This window comes from Dreissena polymorpha, chromosome 11, assembly GCF_020536995.1.
Source record: "Dreissena polymorpha isolate Duluth1 chromosome 11, UMN_Dpol_1.0, whole genome shotgun sequence".
In the NCBI taxonomy this organism is placed as follows: Eukaryota; Metazoa; Mollusca; class Bivalvia; order Myida; family Dreissenidae; genus Dreissena; species Dreissena polymorpha.
This window is the reverse complement of record NC_068365.1, coordinates 7,600,289-7,618,304: the sequence shown is the minus strand read 5'-3', so window position 1 is coordinate 7,618,304 and position 18,016 is coordinate 7,600,289. Positions and strand designations below refer to the sequence as shown.

The 18,016-nt window shown below is 35.6% G+C and overlaps 1 protein-coding gene across 3 annotated transcripts in view; it reads left to right on the top strand.

Annotated features, from left to right (window-relative positions):
- The first annotated feature begins 223 nt into the window (after positions 1 to 223).
- LOC127851389 (stimulated by retinoic acid gene 6 protein-like) overlaps positions 224 to 18,016 on the top strand; it is a 42,927-nt gene continuing 25,134 nt past the window's right edge. For 2 of the 3 annotated variants that reach the window (XM_052385141.1, XM_052385139.1), the window contains exons 1-4: positions 224 to 375; positions 6,968 to 7,109; positions 7,433 to 7,518; positions 17,852 to 17,979. In XM_052385141.1, the coding sequence (XP_052241101.1) occupies positions 6,975 to 7,109; positions 7,433 to 7,518; positions 17,852 to 17,979 (349 nt within the window). In that variant the 5' untranslated portion in view covers positions 224 to 375; positions 6,968 to 6,974. Of the gene's footprint in view, positions 376 to 2,560; positions 2,903 to 6,967; positions 7,110 to 7,432; positions 7,519 to 17,851; positions 17,980 to 18,016 lie in introns of those variants that run through there. The other variant, XM_052385140.1, reaches the window with a different exon arrangement.

Genomic DNA, 18,016 nt, shown 5'->3' with positions numbered 1-18,016 from the left:
CTTTTCGTCGAAGGCAAAACCGCCACATTCATTTAAAATCTACGACCATGGAAACGACGCACGACAATGTGCAACGTTACTCACTGTAATACCGCATCAATATCAGGGCAATGTGGCATATGGATATAAATTGCGTAAGAACGACAAACTTCAATTAAATGGCACACGAAATTTCACAGCTACAAATAACAATGCAGAGCAACACACCGTGTTTGGACGTTACACTTTGAACCATACATCGTTGATAATTGATAAAGTAATGCTCATCTTTATTGAATATGGCCTTACCGTCTTCGGTATAAGAACTAGCGCAAGCGCAAAAGCCTTTGAGTGATAGTAATATTAAGCATCGGCGGATTACAAAAAGCACTACAGGTCAGTTTTATTTTGCTTATCGTCTCATTTCAAAATAACGTGTATTGATGTTATCATTTTAGTGCATTATAACTTTATGTTTGTTGTTACGAAGCCAATTATTTGAAACGTTTAACGTGTATTCCTTAAAAGACGAGTTTTCTTAGAGCTTTGTGACATTGTAATATTAATAAAACGTATCTATGTATACATGTTTTATACATTCGCATTACATGCACTTTGTGTCTTGCGTATTTCCCCTTACACTTATCTTTGGTGTATGTGTAAGTTCGCTACAACATGGGGCATATTTATATTGCACTATATTTGCTCAGTTTGTGCGCTTTAAAATCGACAGTTTTACTGTAAAATTATATACAAAATATGCACTTTGTCCACATAAAACTTCAGCTGCAGAAAATTTTGTTTCGCGGGGGCAAACATATAATGCTTTTATTCATCGTTCTTACGTAATTCGGTTTCATTTGTAAACATTTATTTAGTAAAAACATGTTTGCACTTGTATCATGTTATATATTGCAGTATATATATTACTCGATCATGATTCACGTTTTGATGTATCAATATCACCAGACCTGTTTGACAATAATGGAATGTAAAACCATTAACAAGCTAATAATATGCGTCGTACCATACACATAATTAGATATTGAATTCGACGGAAAGCATCCCGTATATGCCGATAAACCAAACATTATCACAATTGGTGATACGATGAAGTTAAATATGATTACGAATATAGAGGGGTTGCTAAGTGTATAGATTTCTATCGGTTGCTGATACAACACAGCACGTAAGAGATAAGCGGTTGTGAGTAAAATTATGGAAGGCAGTTTATGTCAATATTGCATTCATATTAATTATATTTATTTGCAAATTGATGACTTATTCATGCATAAAGATATTATATTATTTGTATTGCAAATTTCAAATAAAAATCATGTAATTAAAAATGAATTGCTGTTTTTATTGTTTAATTGCATTCAAAATGCCGACATGTATGTGCATACACTGGGCGCTTTTTGTGTTAAGCCAGCACAGCTATCTTTACACCACTGGGGGCTGACGAGGTCAAAGCGTAGTCCGTTTCGCTACGACGTCAGGTATATGTTTTACTACGAAAACATTGTGTAAATACACTACTTAATCAGGCGAGTTTCATCTTTTCTGGTGTTAATGGATTAGAGAACGGAACATCCAGTAATGGTAGGTACTTATTATCAATAAAAACTAATAACAAATGCGCATAGTTGCAACCTTTAAGTTTATTTTGAGCTAAAATCGAAATATTTTGATTTGAAGCAATGCATTAGGTGGTTATTCTGTTAAAATAGCCAATTAATGTAACTTAAATTAAATAAAACTACATGTTACTTTGATTCAGTGTACATTACACATTTCAAAGTACAAAACAGGTTACGAACATGTATTTTAATCATTCAAATGGTTTGTTTCGAACGAAATTACAAGTCGCTTTATGTATAGGTTTCGCACAGAGTATGTATTGGTTGCGCAACGAAGTACAAATATAATGTATAGGTTGCTCAACGAAGTTACTGTATCCATTTCAGGACATATCACATGCAGTTTGCAGTAACTGCAGACTGCCATTTCCCACTGCAAAAGATGCCGTGCTTCACTGTGCGCATGAACATCCAAACGAAAAGGTTGAACCCGGTGAAAGCCGGCAGAGTCCCGGCAGAGTCCCGGCAGAGCCCCGGTATACCGTCACTACACCGGCACTCACCGGGGCTTTACCGGTTCAGACCCCGGCAGAGCTGAGGCAACGCCCCGGTTTAACCGGGGACAACCGGGGCTCCACCGGGAAAGTATTCAAATGTTTAATACCTCCGGGATGAACCAGGAGTTACCGGGAAGGACCGGCAATGACCGGCTTGGCACTGGAAACAACCGGGACTGCACCGGGAACAACCGGGACGGCACCATCAGAGCACCGGTTTACTTATGTAACGTAGCTATAAAGGGACTCTGCCGGCATTCACCGGGGCTCCACCGGGGCGTTGTCGTAGCTCTGCCGGGGTGTTTTGGCGCCCCGGTGGAGCTAAGGTGCCGTCCCGGTTGTTCCCGGTGCAGTCCCGGTTGTTCCCGGTGCCACGCCGGTCGTTGCCGGTCCTACCCGATGACTTCCGGTTCATCCCGGAGGTATTAAACATTTTAATACTTTCCCGGTGGAGCCCCGGTTGTCCCCGGTCGTCCACGGTTCATCTCGGTGGAGCACCGGTTCATCCCGGTGGAGCACCGGTTCATCCCGGTAGGGCCCCGGTTCATCCCGGTAGATGCCTGATCACGCACTGGGGCTCCGCCGGCATCATAGTGAGACTGGTCCTTAATCGCATTGTAACACGATGTTAATTTACCGGCCGTTATGTACGCAGTAAACAATAACCTGTGACAGAAACCCACTGCCACACCTTTACAACAATATATTGATTAGGCAATTGCGGATTTGTGCCATTGGGGTCCTACGTTCCACACCTTACGGCTGTTACAGGAGTGGATTTTACAGGTAAAACTATGTATACGAACATGAAATTCATCTCAAAATTAGTTGACGATAACCGATTTTCAAGAAAATCGCTATGATATATACAATGCAAAAATCAAAATCCGTATGAGATCAATAATGATCGAAGTTGGGACATGGGATTTACTTTGACATAAGCAGAGTTTCGAGATAAGCGAGTTGGGGATAACGAGAATCGAATGTTATTTGATAAAGAGTACCATATGCTGAAAACCTATCGTCGGTTTCTATCAAAATGAACGTACATGGGATTGTCACAAGTTGAAGATGCGTCATTATTATTGAGACCGACGACATTAGGTTCTCGACTCTCAACTGTCATCTTATATATGGATGTTCGATTTTAATCGTTTCCTTTGGCCTAGTCGTGAATTTAATTATATAATAATAATGTGCATTTCCATGTCGACTGTGCGTCTCGGGTCATGTTGTGCCGTTGTTACTACCTCTTCCTCAAAGGAAACATCCAACCACTTTATGACTCTGTATTAAAAAACAAAACTGTTCTTTATTTTGCCTTTGAGAGATAACCAATACGTCTTCTGTGAGAAACGCATACACGCTAAAGCGTTGTCGTAGCGAGGCATATACGTATACTGTCAGAGACATGATCATGCCTATTAATAATATTTAGCCTTTATTTCTGATAACTGGGTCAACCTACACATTTCTAAACACACCAGTGGCTTAATGATACATATATCAATATGGATATTGTAAAATTAAATACAGTTGTAAACCTTAATTGCATTTTTTAAGTTAAACTTGACTTCGGTTTGATAAATCAGCGGTATATTTCAGGTTTAACCGCATAAACCAGACACATCTTGGATTATAATTTGATGTAACAGACCTATGAAATGTCAATGTGCTTAAATTCAGAGTTTTGTTATTAGAAAAGCATAATCTTACCCGTTTTAAACACAATTTTCGACTAATCCGTTCTCTATGTCATGTGTATTTAAACAATGTTTTCGTAGTAAAACATATACCCGACGTCGTAGCGAAACGGTCTACGCTTTGACCTCGTCAGCCCCCAGTGTACACAGCCACTGCCAAACGAAAAGTGTACCCGTAGAATGCAATACAATCGTATAGAAAAATCTATAAACACGATGGCTAATTGTATAAAAGATAGCTATCCATTAAAAACTTGTTTGAAAACTTGTTCATGAATCTGTTTAAACTGTTAGATATATATGAAGAAAACAAAATGTATAAACTCATGAGTAGTATATTTTACTATCATTTTATGCTGATTGTAATAAAGTTTTAAATAAGGTATAGCAAGATGAATTTATAAGCATGTGTTTTAAATGTTATTTTCGTCGTTGAATAATACTTACTTTACAAAAGAAATATTTATCGTAATCAGACAACTTGCAATAGAGTTATTTCTTTTACTTATTTTTTGAGTTGTAATGTTAAAAGTGTGCGAAGCACCATTTGATAATTGTTATTTTCTCAATATTTGAAGTATAATTAGTATAGTTCTGTCGATAACTTGCATATAAATAGATACATTAATATATATATGCAATCGTTTACAATTTCATGTTTCTGATCAAAAGGCAAAGGTTTGAACATATGACACAACTAAGAGACATTTTGGCCGCATTAAAATGTCTGGCATACATTCCAGGTGTTCTGAAACACTAACATATGTGTTGAGAATTTGAGTTAAGTTACAGATATTTGCATAATTGTGAAACAGAATGCAAAGGTTTCAGAGGGGTAATCACGTGATAGTCGAGATGGCGACGTCCATACCGAGACAGTTATTTTTTGCCGTTTTATTCCCTTTATTACTTCTGTTTATTTTTTAAATGACGCTCCCTTTCCAGCCATATCAGTAAAAAGGTGATTCGCGTTTATTTCGTATTTAAATTCGCTTGATATCTCGACTTTTTTCCCCGCAAATTTTCTTAGTGGAGCCCTAATTAGGTCATCCTGCTAAGAAATTTCGCACCCTCTTACTTCCTAATATGGCTGGAAAGTGAGCGAAAAAAAATAATACAAGTAATAAAGGGTATAAAACGACGAAAAATACGTGCCTCGGCATGGACGTCGCCATCTTGTATGTCACGTGATAACCCCCTCTGGGTTTGTAACGTTGCGAATCGATGAAAACATTTTAATACAGTTTCCGATCAAATTACACATATTGGCAGAGTATGTGATCAAAAGAGAAATGTTTGTGAATGTAAAATGTCTTATCAAAAGACACTGACTTAAAATATATTTTATTATACGGCACACATGTTTGTAAAGTTTTTTTTCAAAAGACACATGTTTGTATAATATGTGATCATAATTCACATGTTTGCCAAAAATCTGATCAAAAGACTAATGTATGTAAAATATGTGATCAAAAGACACATGTTTCTAAAATATCTGATAAAAGACACATTGTGTCAAAAATTTAATCAAAGGACACATGTTTGTGAAATATATGAGCAAAAGGCACACGATTTAACAGTATTTGATCAAAACACACATATTTGCGAAACATATGATCAAACGACTCTTTTTTGGAAAATATCTGATCAATAGACCCAGGTTAATAAATACAACACAATCTTGTAAAAATCTGATATAAGGACACATTTTTCGTAAAATATCTGATCAAAAGACACGTGTTTGTTAAATATCTTATTTAAATAAACATTTTTGTAAAATGTTTGATCAAAAGACTCTGTTTGATAAAACATCTGATAACAAGACCCATGATGATCCAATATCTGATAAAAAATACTCTTGTTTGCCATAGTTCTGAGCAAATGACACATGTATAAAGAATCTGTCATCAACGATCAGATGCATAAAGAGTTTGTGATAAACGGACAGATGCATGGAGAGTTTTTGATTAGCGGACAGATGCATGAAGATTTTGTGATTAACGGACATATGCATACAGAAATTTTGATGAACGAACACATGTCTGAAGAGTTTGTGATTAACGGACAGATGCATAAGGAATTTTGTGATTAACGAACAGAGGCATGAAGAGTTTGTGATTAACGGACAGATGCATGAAGAGTTTGTGATAAAAGGATAGATGCATGAAGACTTTCTAGATTAACGGACAGATGAATGCAGAGTGTGTGAAAAACGGACAGATGCGCGAAGAATTTCCGATTAAATTACAAATGCATAAAGAGTTTGTGATAAACGGACACATGCATGAAGAGTCTTAATTACGGACAAATGCATAAAGAGTTTGTGACTAACGGACAGATGCATACGTGTTTATGATAAGCGGTCAGATACATGCGTAATTTCTGAATAACTGACTGATGCATGAAGAGTTTCTGATTAACTGACACATGCATGAAGAGTTTGTGATTACCGGACATATGAATGAAAAGTTTGTGCTTAACTGACAGATGCATGAAGACTTTTTTGATTAACAGACAGATGCATAAAGGGTTTCTGATTAACGGCAAATTCATGGACAAATGCATGAAGAACTTCTGATCAAACGACTTATATTTGTATCACATAATACTAAAATAACACTGTTGTTTTAACCAAAATGACATTTTGAAGATTAATATTAACTGCTTACTGCTACAAATAGTTACCTTGATTAAAGTTCCATGTTTTAATAGTTATGATGAAAGGATACTGATTCTCGAGAACTGATTGTTAGGATACATGTCTGAAGATGTTCTGTATAATAAACAGTTGTATACAGTTCATGGTCAACGGATACGTCTTCGTTATTTCTTTCTAAACCAAACAAATATGTCTTTATGATTTTTAATACAAAGTTGTAATACAGACTTGTACAATTCATTTCTTGAAAGTTATTTATACCCCCACGTTAAAAATAGAATGATGCGAGGTGTTCATCCAATTCAAACAATTTTTCTTTATGTTCGAAAAGGTAGCAAAAATCGACATTGGGACGTCATTATATTTCAAATACTGTATCCTCAAATGCTTAAATATAGCTTTTTATTCATTCGTTATTATTTTCTCACTTTATTCCTTATAATGCGATCAAGCTTTAATCCCTTTGCTTGCTGCCTTTGTACACTCTAGCCAAGATATGGACGCTGACAACGTATCAGCCACATCAACAATAGGAGTGTCTACATCGTGGCCGCCGGAATTCTTACAGTGTAAGGAGAGGTTACAACACGAGCCGACAGTCGTCGATTCGCACTGGTTCATTATTCCTTCTGTAATATATATTCTTTATTAATACATTATCATATAAATATAATTTGTAAAGAAGGATGCACATATTTCTTTAAAACAATAATATATTCCGGGTTAAAAAGTAGAATCGTTCGTTATACCAAACTGGATGAATTGTAGTGAGCTATATTCCTACTCCTGTTATTGTTATCATTTTATTAATTTATATTTCGTAAGAAAACTCAATTTTAAAAGGATTCATAAATAAGCTATTTTGCAACTTACATGTACATTCATAATAACTCAGATGATTTTGATACCTGCCTGCTATTTACTTTTTTATTTGTGTATTTGTGTTGATTTTAGGTTCTCATTTTGTTAATTCTTGCCTTTCTGGACAAACGGCGCGATGTTTGCATGAACTGCTGTAATGGTAGACCTGGTCTACCAAGGTACGAATTAAATATTATTTTCTATTATGAATTGAACTCAAACTATATATGATAAGTTGTTGTATATGAATGTTTATCGAATGAAACTATCACAGTACTAAACACTAGCAACACTAAGTCACACATTGTTTTGACGAAGAGCAGGATTACAGTTTGTATTATACTATTTACAAGATACAAGTTAATACTTGAAATAGAAGTGTCATATTATATAAATGAATGTCCTATTTCATATCATCAGTCGGGGATCTTGCCCGAGTGGGAACGTTGGGGAAACACCTTTTGACTTGCCCGATCGGAAAATATTGATTGAAAAATTGCCCGATCGGGCAAGACAACAACCATTTTTCATATACCTTGGCAAAACGTGTCCGGGCATAACACAACTCATCAAAGGTACAACTTAAATAACTGAATCCAATCTTAAAACAATTATCTTAAATTTGACCGTAGAGATTTTTAGCTCACCTGAGCACAAAGTGCTCATGGTGAGCTTTTGTGGTCGCCTTTTGTCCATCGTGCGTAGTGCGTCGTGCGTCCGTCGTCAACATTTGCCTTGTGAACACTCTAGAGGCCACATTTATTGTCCGATCTTCATGAAACTTGGTCAGAACATTTTTCCCAATAATACCTCGACCAAGTTCGAAACTGGGTCATGCTGGGTCAAAAACTAGGTCACTTGGTCAAAAAAAGAAAAACCTTGTGAACACTGTAGACCTCACATTTGATGCCCAATCTTCATGTTACTTTGTCAAATTGTTTGTCTTAATGATATATTGGTTGAGATCAAAAATGGTTTCGGTCCTTTGAAAAACATGGCCGCCAGGTGGCGGGGCAGTATTCCTTATATGGCTATTGGAAAAATTGTGAACACCCTAGAAGTCACAATTTTTGCCCAAGCATCATGAAACTTAATCAAAACATTGGTTTTATTGATATCTTGGACGAGTTCGAAAATGGTCCAGATCGGTGAAAAAACATGGCCGCCAGGGAGGCGGGGCAGTTTTCTCTATATGTATAATGTGAAAACATGTGAACGCTCTAGAAGTCACATTTTTGGTCGAATCTTCATGAAATTTGGTCAGAACATTTGTTTCTTGGATACGACGGTTGAGTTTGAAAATGGTTCGGATCGGTAAAACAAACATTGCCGCCAGGGGGCAGGGCAGTTTTGCTTATATGGCTATAGTTAAACCTTGTTAACACTCTAGGAGTCACATTTATTGTCCAATCTTCATGAAACTTGGTCTGAACATTTGTTCTTAGCTCACTTCAGCACAACGTGCTCATGGTGAGCTATTGTGATCGCCTTTTGTCCGTCGTGCGTCCGTCGTCAACATTTGCCTTGTGAACACTTTAGATGCCACATTTATTGTCCGATCTTCATGAAACTTGGTCTGAACATTTGTCCCAATGATACCCCGACCGAGTTCGAAACTGGATTATGCTGGGTCAAAAACTAGGTCACTAGGTAAAAAAAAAAACCTTGTGAACACTGTAGAAGTCACATTTGATGCCCAATCGTCATGTTACTTTGTCAAAATGTTTGTCTTAATGATATGTTGGTTGAGTTCAAAAATGGTTTCTGTCCAGTGAAAAATATGGCCGCCAGGGGGCGGGACAGTTTTCTCTATATGTATATAGTGAAAACATGTGAACGCTCTAGAAGTCACATTTTTGGTCCAATCCTTATGAAATTTGGTCAGAACATTTGTTTCCTGGATACGACGGTTGAGTTTGAAAATGGTTCGGATCGGTAAAAAAACATGGCCGCCAGGGGGCAGGGCAGTTTTGCTTATATGGCTATAGTTAAACCTTGTTAACACTCTAGGAGTCACATTTATTGTCCAATCTTCATGAAACCATTTATTGTCCAATCTTCATGAAACTTGGTCTGCACATTTGTTTTTATGATAGCTAGGGTGAATTTGAAAATAGTTTTGGTCTGTTGAAAAATATGGCCGCCAGGGGGCGGGGCAGCTTTGCTTAAATGGCTATAGTGAAACCTTGTTAACACTCTAGAACTAACATTTATAGCCCAATCGTCATGGAACTTGGTCCGAAGATTTGTTGTATTGATAGCTTGGCTGTGTTCGAAAATGGTTACGGTTTGTTGAAAAACATGGCCGCCAGGGTATCGGCAGTTTTCATAATATTACTATATTAAAACCATGTTAACACTCTAGTTGTAATGCGGATGTTGGTGCACAATGATGATGATGATGATGCTGATGATGATGATGATGATGATGCTGATGATGATGATGATGATGATGATAATCATGATGATTATGATGATACTGGTAATGGATTCAGAAACATTAACCACACCCCAAATATCTAATAATAATTATTGCATTACTCAAATTAATTTTTGCCATTACTTATGATTGTTATCTATATCTTTGCAGAAATTTAACATAGTGGTAAAACCAATAAAACAACAAGCAGTGTTACATATGAATCTTATTTGACTTTTCATTCACTTATCCTAGGCTACTCTCTATAAAACTAATTTATACCTGTGCTTGCATTGTTGCCAGGTGGTAATTGTATAACACTCCTGGAAATTGACCCCAATTAACTGGGCACTTTCATCAAAGACCTTTGTGTTGATGTCAGATGGAAACCATTTATAAGTTTAGATAGATAAGACATTACAACGTGAAATGTTTTACCCCTACACATTTCAGTTAGTCAGTAGTGTGTGTGTGTGATTATGAAAGATTTGTGATTTTAGCAGGTTTTATTGTTGTTTCAGTTGGAAATATTAATGCAAGGTGAGTCCTAAAATTGTTCCAGTTGTTTTAAAACACTTTGTCAAAAATGTGAACAATTTGGTAGTAAAAAAACAACAACTTATCACATCTTTTAAGAATCACAAACAGCTGTTTAAAGAAATGTCGATTTGCATTAGTTTTTGCAAAAATAATGTATTTATGCTACAGATTTAGTGTGCATTTAAATTACAAATAATTTGATAGTTGTTTTGATATGATACATTTTCAAATGTCTTGCGCGAGTTTACTTCTATATTTGCACACATTTATAACTATAAGAACAATCAAGTGATGTTTTGTTCTATAAAAGATCAATATTGAAATTCTAGTAGCTGTACATATTCTCTTACTCATTTATTTTTTATAACTGATAACATTTCAACATATTTTATTTAATTATGCAGAAACTGTTTTACAAAAACACAACCTCTTGAACAAATACGTTCGTTTTCAGTATCTAAAAGTGTTCTTGCTAAACAGATTGTGAACAGTCATCCCCTATAAGAAGCTGAGATGCTTATCTCATGGTCTCAAATTTGGACAACAATTTGTTGAAAAATGCACTTCCATTTTCTTTTGCTGATGCTCATTATTAAATAACTGTCCTCGTATTACTTTTATCCAAAATAATAGCTTTGTCGCAACGGGTAACAAATGTCTATTTCAAAAAATTTAAACACACACAAAACTTCTGATAGCGCATACCGGTATATGTATATATCAACCGAAACAGCAAACCTTTTTTTTTCACAAAACAATGTTAACAACCTTTGTTTCCTGGATACGACGGTTGAGTTCAAAAATGGTTTTGATCCATCTAGAAACATGACCGCCAGGGGGGGGGTCATTTTCCGTATATTTATATACTGAAAAAGCCTGTGAACACTCTAAAAGTCACATTGTTTTGGCCAATCATCATGAAACTTGGTCAAAACATTGGTTTTATTGATATGTCGGATGAGTTTGAAAATTATTTTGATAAGTGGAAAACAATTGCCGTCAGGGGATGGGGCAGTTTTCTCTATATGTTTGTAAGAAGCATTTTCCTTATATATATATATTTTTTTTAATCTGGATATTAAAAACATGGCCGCCAGGGTGTGTGTGGTAATATAGGCTTATTGTGAATACTTTGGAACACCTTATTTTTAAAGTCAGTCTTGTCATACTAATAACTTAAAATATTTTCTGAAGAGTTTTAATCTTTGTTTCTTTCCATCTAAGTCTCTCAGGTGAGCGACCCAGGGCCCTTTGGGGCCTCTTGTTTTAAATGTCGTTGTTAGTCAGATATTCAAGCCCAAAGTTGAGCACATTTTGGTATGGAACGGTATTTAGGTATACAATACATCCTTCTTTATGACTGTGTCATGATTCTTGATGGTACTTTCAATTTGTATGAAGACACCTGTTCTTGCCTGATGACCAATGTCTGTTTACATTCTGCTTAATGTTATCATTCATTTGTACAGATGCAACATTCTTCTTCGTAATTTGCATGCTGGGTATGTGTATGTTTGTTTGTGCAGTGAGACTTGTGCAATAGGCGCAGTGCATAATGGAATCAACCATTGATGCGTTGAACAAATGAACGCGATGGCAAGATGTGAGTTTCACCCAAGCACAAAGCAACATACAATCATTCCATCGTTCCTCAAAAAGTTGTAACTCTGTTGCTCTGGTATCTTCAATACCATTGAGTATTTAAATGGTAATTAAATTGGATGCGTTTTAATTCACTTTTATTATTGTTTAATTTGAGTTACAATGCTATGAGGTTAAATTTTATTTACACTTAAATGTATTATGAATATTGCTGGGTCAAGTGTGAGGTTGAGCGCTCCAAAACCGGTTTAAATCCCCAATGCTTTGCATTGACCGTTCCAAGGCGGTGACCCCAGCTTTAATCTTATTTGTGTTTATGTTGTTTTGTATTGTGCTGTTTTTTACTGTTTGGGCAATCGGTCACTTGCCTTAAATAAAGGACCTACTAATTGTTTATAATAATAATTCAATACTACTCCAGCAGCTGGAGTTTCACTTCTTTATATGACACAATGATGTCAATTGACAGTCGTTCCGAAATGCTACGGACGACTACTGAAATTAACGGCGTATAACGGAAATTTTATGTTATAGCAGAAGTTGCGCCCCTTTGTGTGATATTTGCTACTGAACAGAAATTAACCGCGTGTTTGTAGACGTAACTTTGTTTTTTAAGGACTAACCATAATTTTTGTACAGTAATTTACCTTCATTAACCAAAGAAACTCTATGGATATATTTCAATATATGCTACTAGTACATGTATGCAGAGCTCTAGATAAGACGCTTTAAGTCGTAAAAATGAATTAAATTTAGTAAACAAATTAGACTTAAATTCTGTGCGTACGGTTACACATTGAAAAAATAAAATAAGATTTCAAAATTTGTGATCATGCGTTAAACTCAATATCAATGCATATAATGTAAACATTTCATCAATTAGTTCTCACTAGTCTAGGCCCTCATTAAAATTATGAAATCAACAGCACTTTAACGTTATTATGAATTACAGATCATCTTTAAAACAGTCGAAAAGCCTAAAGTTCCCATTATCTGGACCTTTTTTTCGCAAAAAGTCTGCTGTAACCTGGCAATTGTCATGAGCTCTTCTTAGACTATAAACCTAAATGCTGATGTGCCAACAATTATACTTACCGGTAAAATGGAATTAATAATACACTTTAAGGCTGGGTTTTTTAATAGAGTGTAAACCAAGATTTTGCTGATCTGGAACTCTGCATGTATGTTGAGAGGAAATCGATTATGCAATTTCAAATTTACTAGAGTACACTTATATTGCACCACATAAAATGCTATAAAACTATAATATTGAAGTGCACATATAAACTTTATTATAGATTTGTAGGTATTTCGTGTCAATCTCTTCTACCTATGAAAGAGCTGTTGGTCACTTGGAAGTCATGCTATGCTGCTTAAAGTACATAAAGATGCATGACTTAATTTAGATTAAGCAAAATAAAACACTAAGTATTTGCCAAGATTCACAAGAGTAAACTATATACGAGAAGTAAGAGCGTACTCGAGCGCAGTGAGACTTGCTCATATAGAATTGAACCTCTTATTGCTTTCTTTCGAAATAATTTCATTTCTCCGAACTAATATGCAATATGCCCGGTGTTTTTGTATGCGGATTAACGCTCCGTTTTAGATCCATAATTAATGAGGCATCAATATTTTCAAAAATAAACAACGGATTAATGTTCACCGACATTTTTTCATACAGATTTGATATAAATATTATAGAGCTGAACAAAAAAATACATTAAGCCCCGATTTCCCGTCACACTCGCTTGACATACACCTTTAAAAAACGCTATACCAATTCCAGTACTTGTGCTCTTAATTTATTGTAAACAATGACGGTTGAAATCCGTGCGTGGGAATTTTTCTGGTAGCCAAGAGCGACGTCAACGTTCATGAAGCCTTTCTTTCATAAATGTATATGCGTCGGGTGTCAAAACCAGCATCACCAACATATCAGCTCCGTTATGCCCTGAATAAAATACATATATATTTTCTTGAGAACCAACTGCAACTTACACATATCAAAAACATTCACGGCAGTATTTTTTGTGTAGGCCTACTGGTCTTAATGGCAATAATAAACGTATTTAGTTTAATTGAGATTATAAAACAAAAGGAACTAATTCAGCTTATTCAGTATAGTAGTCAAAATGGTTCGGATGTTTTCTCTTTTTTTTCCGAAAATTTATTTATTCAACATACGGAAAATAAACGTGCGCCACCTGCTGTCATAATTTGGTAACTTGCATTCTGCTTAGTTGCATTCTGCTTACTGCCTGTTGCTAACTGCCGTTGTTAATGACGCTTAGTGGCAAAGCCGATTATGACTTGCTTCAGGAATAATGAACACACAATCATTGGATAGTCACCAAGCATGTTGCAACAATCATCAAGTATAACCGAAAAGACAACAAGCATGTTGGAATTGCCATGAAGCATATTAGAATTAACATCAGACATAATGTAAATATTCACCATCAATGATCATTGATGTAATGTTGCAACAATCATCAAGTATAATCGAAGAGACAACAAGCATGCTGGAATTGCCATGAAGCATATTAGAATAAACATCAGTAATAATGTAAATATTCACCACGAATGATGTAATTTTTACCTAAATACCGTTCCATATTTTAGCATCTATTAACATTTTCCGCACTTGCTTGTTTTGAACACAAACTTGCCAGAAGGAGCAAGTTGTCGAGGTTACTTTTATTAATCACTTGCCGATTTTGAATTTGAATTTCCTGAACGAGCAATAGAATGTGCTCTGTTTTCCATGTGGGTTGGTGTATAGTGTTCAGGCATGACAGAAAACATCCAAGAATCACATTGATCAAATGAATTCAATCTTGAAATAATTATCTGACATTGCACCGTCGCAATTTTCGGAAAGCGCAGTTGTTTTTCAGATTTTCAAACTCAAAGTTGAACGAGTTCAATATTTATTAACATTTTGTGCACTTGCTCGTTTTGGAATCAAACTTTCCCGAAGGAGCAAGCTGCCAAAAATACAAACTTATAGATATATCTTATTACTTTCCTGTTTTGAAAATTACTTTCCTAAACGAGCAAGTTTGTTACAATATGGCAGAAATGCTACATTTGACAAATATATTCAAAATTATTCCATCATATGACCATACCGGTCAGAAATCGGACGTATATCGCCAACTGATATCATCCCTATATTGGACCGATATATTTACATGCTAGGATTGTTTAAAATTCCTTATTGCATTGATACAGTAACACAATAATTAAAAGTTGATCACCTTTTTATGTTTTATAATGCTAGTATTGTGTTTGTCTAATGTCATGAATGAACATAACAATTTTTTTTCATTAAGTAACTTGTAGTTTTGAGTTCGTGTCTGTCTGTCTTTTTGGTAAAAACTACGGATTCGACAACATGTTCCGTTTAATTATTTCGCTGATCACCCCCAGGAAACCCGATACATTGTGAGCAGCAAAATACTATCCGAGCAGCTTTGTATATTTTAGCGTGAACTTACATAGGGTAAGTAAATTGGAAAAAAAAATGCAAAGTCCAATTTCAAACAACTGTGTATTAACATTGATAACAAAGGTATTGGCCTACACGTAGAAAAATCCTGATAAATTTCCTTAAAAAATGAGCGAAATGGCTCCCTGAAATAGAAGATCGGGCAAAATGGGCCATGTTAAGGAATTAAGGGGAGAAAAACTGCTTTAATTTGCAAGCCACTACAATAATTAAAGGATTTATACAAACTAAACTTATTTTGAAAGCAATCTTGAACAGTGATATCACTTATGTTTTCTGTTACCTTACTAATAATACTCCGAGCAGTGTCCATAGTTTGTATTTGGATGGACTCGTCACTTTGTTTTTCACTAATAGTAACACATACACGTTAACCCTTGCAAGGACTTTATATATATCCACATGCAATAAAGGAAATCATGCATTTGTTTCTGTTTTCAATGGCTGTGTCTGTAAAATTCAACAATCCCCGGTCCATGATGTCAGCTGGAACAGTTGTAAGTTTGCCATGCATCTTGAGCGACAACAAGTACTCCTCATATTTTCTGAGATGTGTTCTCCAAAGTTTAATTTTATTTGTCACATAATTGGTGGTTTTGGTGTAACCTCGCCTACTTGCTTCTTCTGTCAAGTTTGTGTTCAACACAGGCAAGTGCGAAAAATGTTGATAGATGCTAAAAGTTGCTCAACTTTGGGCTTGAATATCTGACTAACAACGACATTTAAAAGAATCAAATTTAAGATAATTGTTTTAAGATTGGATTCAGTTATTTAAGTTGTCCTTGGATGAGTTGTGTGATGCCCGGACACGTTTTGTCAAAGTATATGAAAAATGGTTGGTTTCTTGCCTGATCGGGCAATTTTTCAATCAATATTTCCCGATCGGGCAAGTCGAAAGGGGATTCCCCAACTTTCCCAATCGGGCAAGATCCCCGACTTATCTTGTTTTATTACATTCAAAATTTTAATTTGAAAAAACGTCATATCCCCTTGTTCTGTCTTTTAACTCGTTATATTGTACGAAACACGCTATTTTGGTTGTAGATGATTGCTGCATGTGTGTGCATCTACTTGTTTTAGTTCATTACGGCACATTAAAAGTAAACGTGTTATAACTGCAATCCACTATATTGTATGAAGCGTGCCTAAATACATCTTCGGGATGCTTTTTGCTAAATATTCATCATGCTTGAATAAATCACATAGCATAAACTTAAGAAAACAGTTTATTAGGCTGCCTTGATACCCAGGGGATTCAAGTCCAGGACTAGTTTAAAAAATTGTTCGAACTGTGTCCAAGTGTATGACACCTCGAATCTTATTATTAAATTTCGAGGGCAAATACGTATACAAGCGTTTTGTTTGAAACCGGCATGGGTGGTAATTTCATCCTTCGGCCGGAAAGTACAAGCCCTGATCGCGATGGGCCCCGGGATAAGATCCGGGATTGTCTGCGAATTTCTCCGGTGACATGATGGTAACAATGATTTGGATGATGATCATTATTATGATAATGCTACAATAATTAAATTCATATACAGTATCACCATTAAATAACTATAAACAAATGTGTATATGCACATGTTAACTTCAAGTTTAATCTTTTACTACGTTTGATTTATTTGGATACAATTATGTCAGTCGCCCGACTGTCAGTCAGTCAATCAGTAATACGACGTGAACATTTTTTTAAACTCCATAATTAAGCTAACCGGTTGGCAAAAGTTGACGAAATTTTATTGGGCAGCCATCTAAAATATTCTTTATATCGATGAATTAGGTGCATTTGTTTAAAACTTGAAAACGTCAAAACACTCTCGCTTCTAATCATAAGAACAACAAGAATATGTATATTTAATAAGAAAGAGTGTAGATTGTTGTTTGATATGCTCGTCGAGTCAATGCTGACCTTTTCCCGGGGATAACCAGTTTAACGTAGACTTATAAGGGAAAAATATTTATCTTCTTAATGTATTTAACTAAAAAGCCCAAAGCTAAAATTATTGGTATGGAGCATCATTTGTAGGTCCTCTACACAGTTTTGATTCAAATAACGCCTTTGGGATCAAACAGGCCCTACCCCGGGGAATAATCAGTTTTATATTGACGTATAAAAGGGTTTCTTTTAAAATCTTCCTGACCTAAAATCACATTGAACATAACGTTGATATTTAGTATATGGTGTTATCCAGAGGTCCTCTACACAATTCGCTCTCATCATGCTCCTTTAGTAAAAGTGGCCAAGTCCAGTTTAACATTGACTAATATAGGTAAAACAACTTTAAATTTCTACTTGTCTGAAACCAAAAAACCGTTTGAGTTCACATTCAGTCGGTATAATTATTGGCGCCGTTAAAACCCGTCTACATAACATAACGATTTGAATAAAATCAATCATCAAACAACTCAGGGAAACAGTGTTTTCAATTATGTTAAGACCGTTGAGCTTCCTAGATGAGCGTAGAAACACGTGGGGCATCCTGTTTGCATTCGGTGCGGTAACCACACACATCGTACTGGTAATCCAGCGCTCATTCGCCGTAAATTTCCCCATTTGGGCAAAAAGTAAGTTGTCAAAATTGTTTATATATGTCTTGCATGG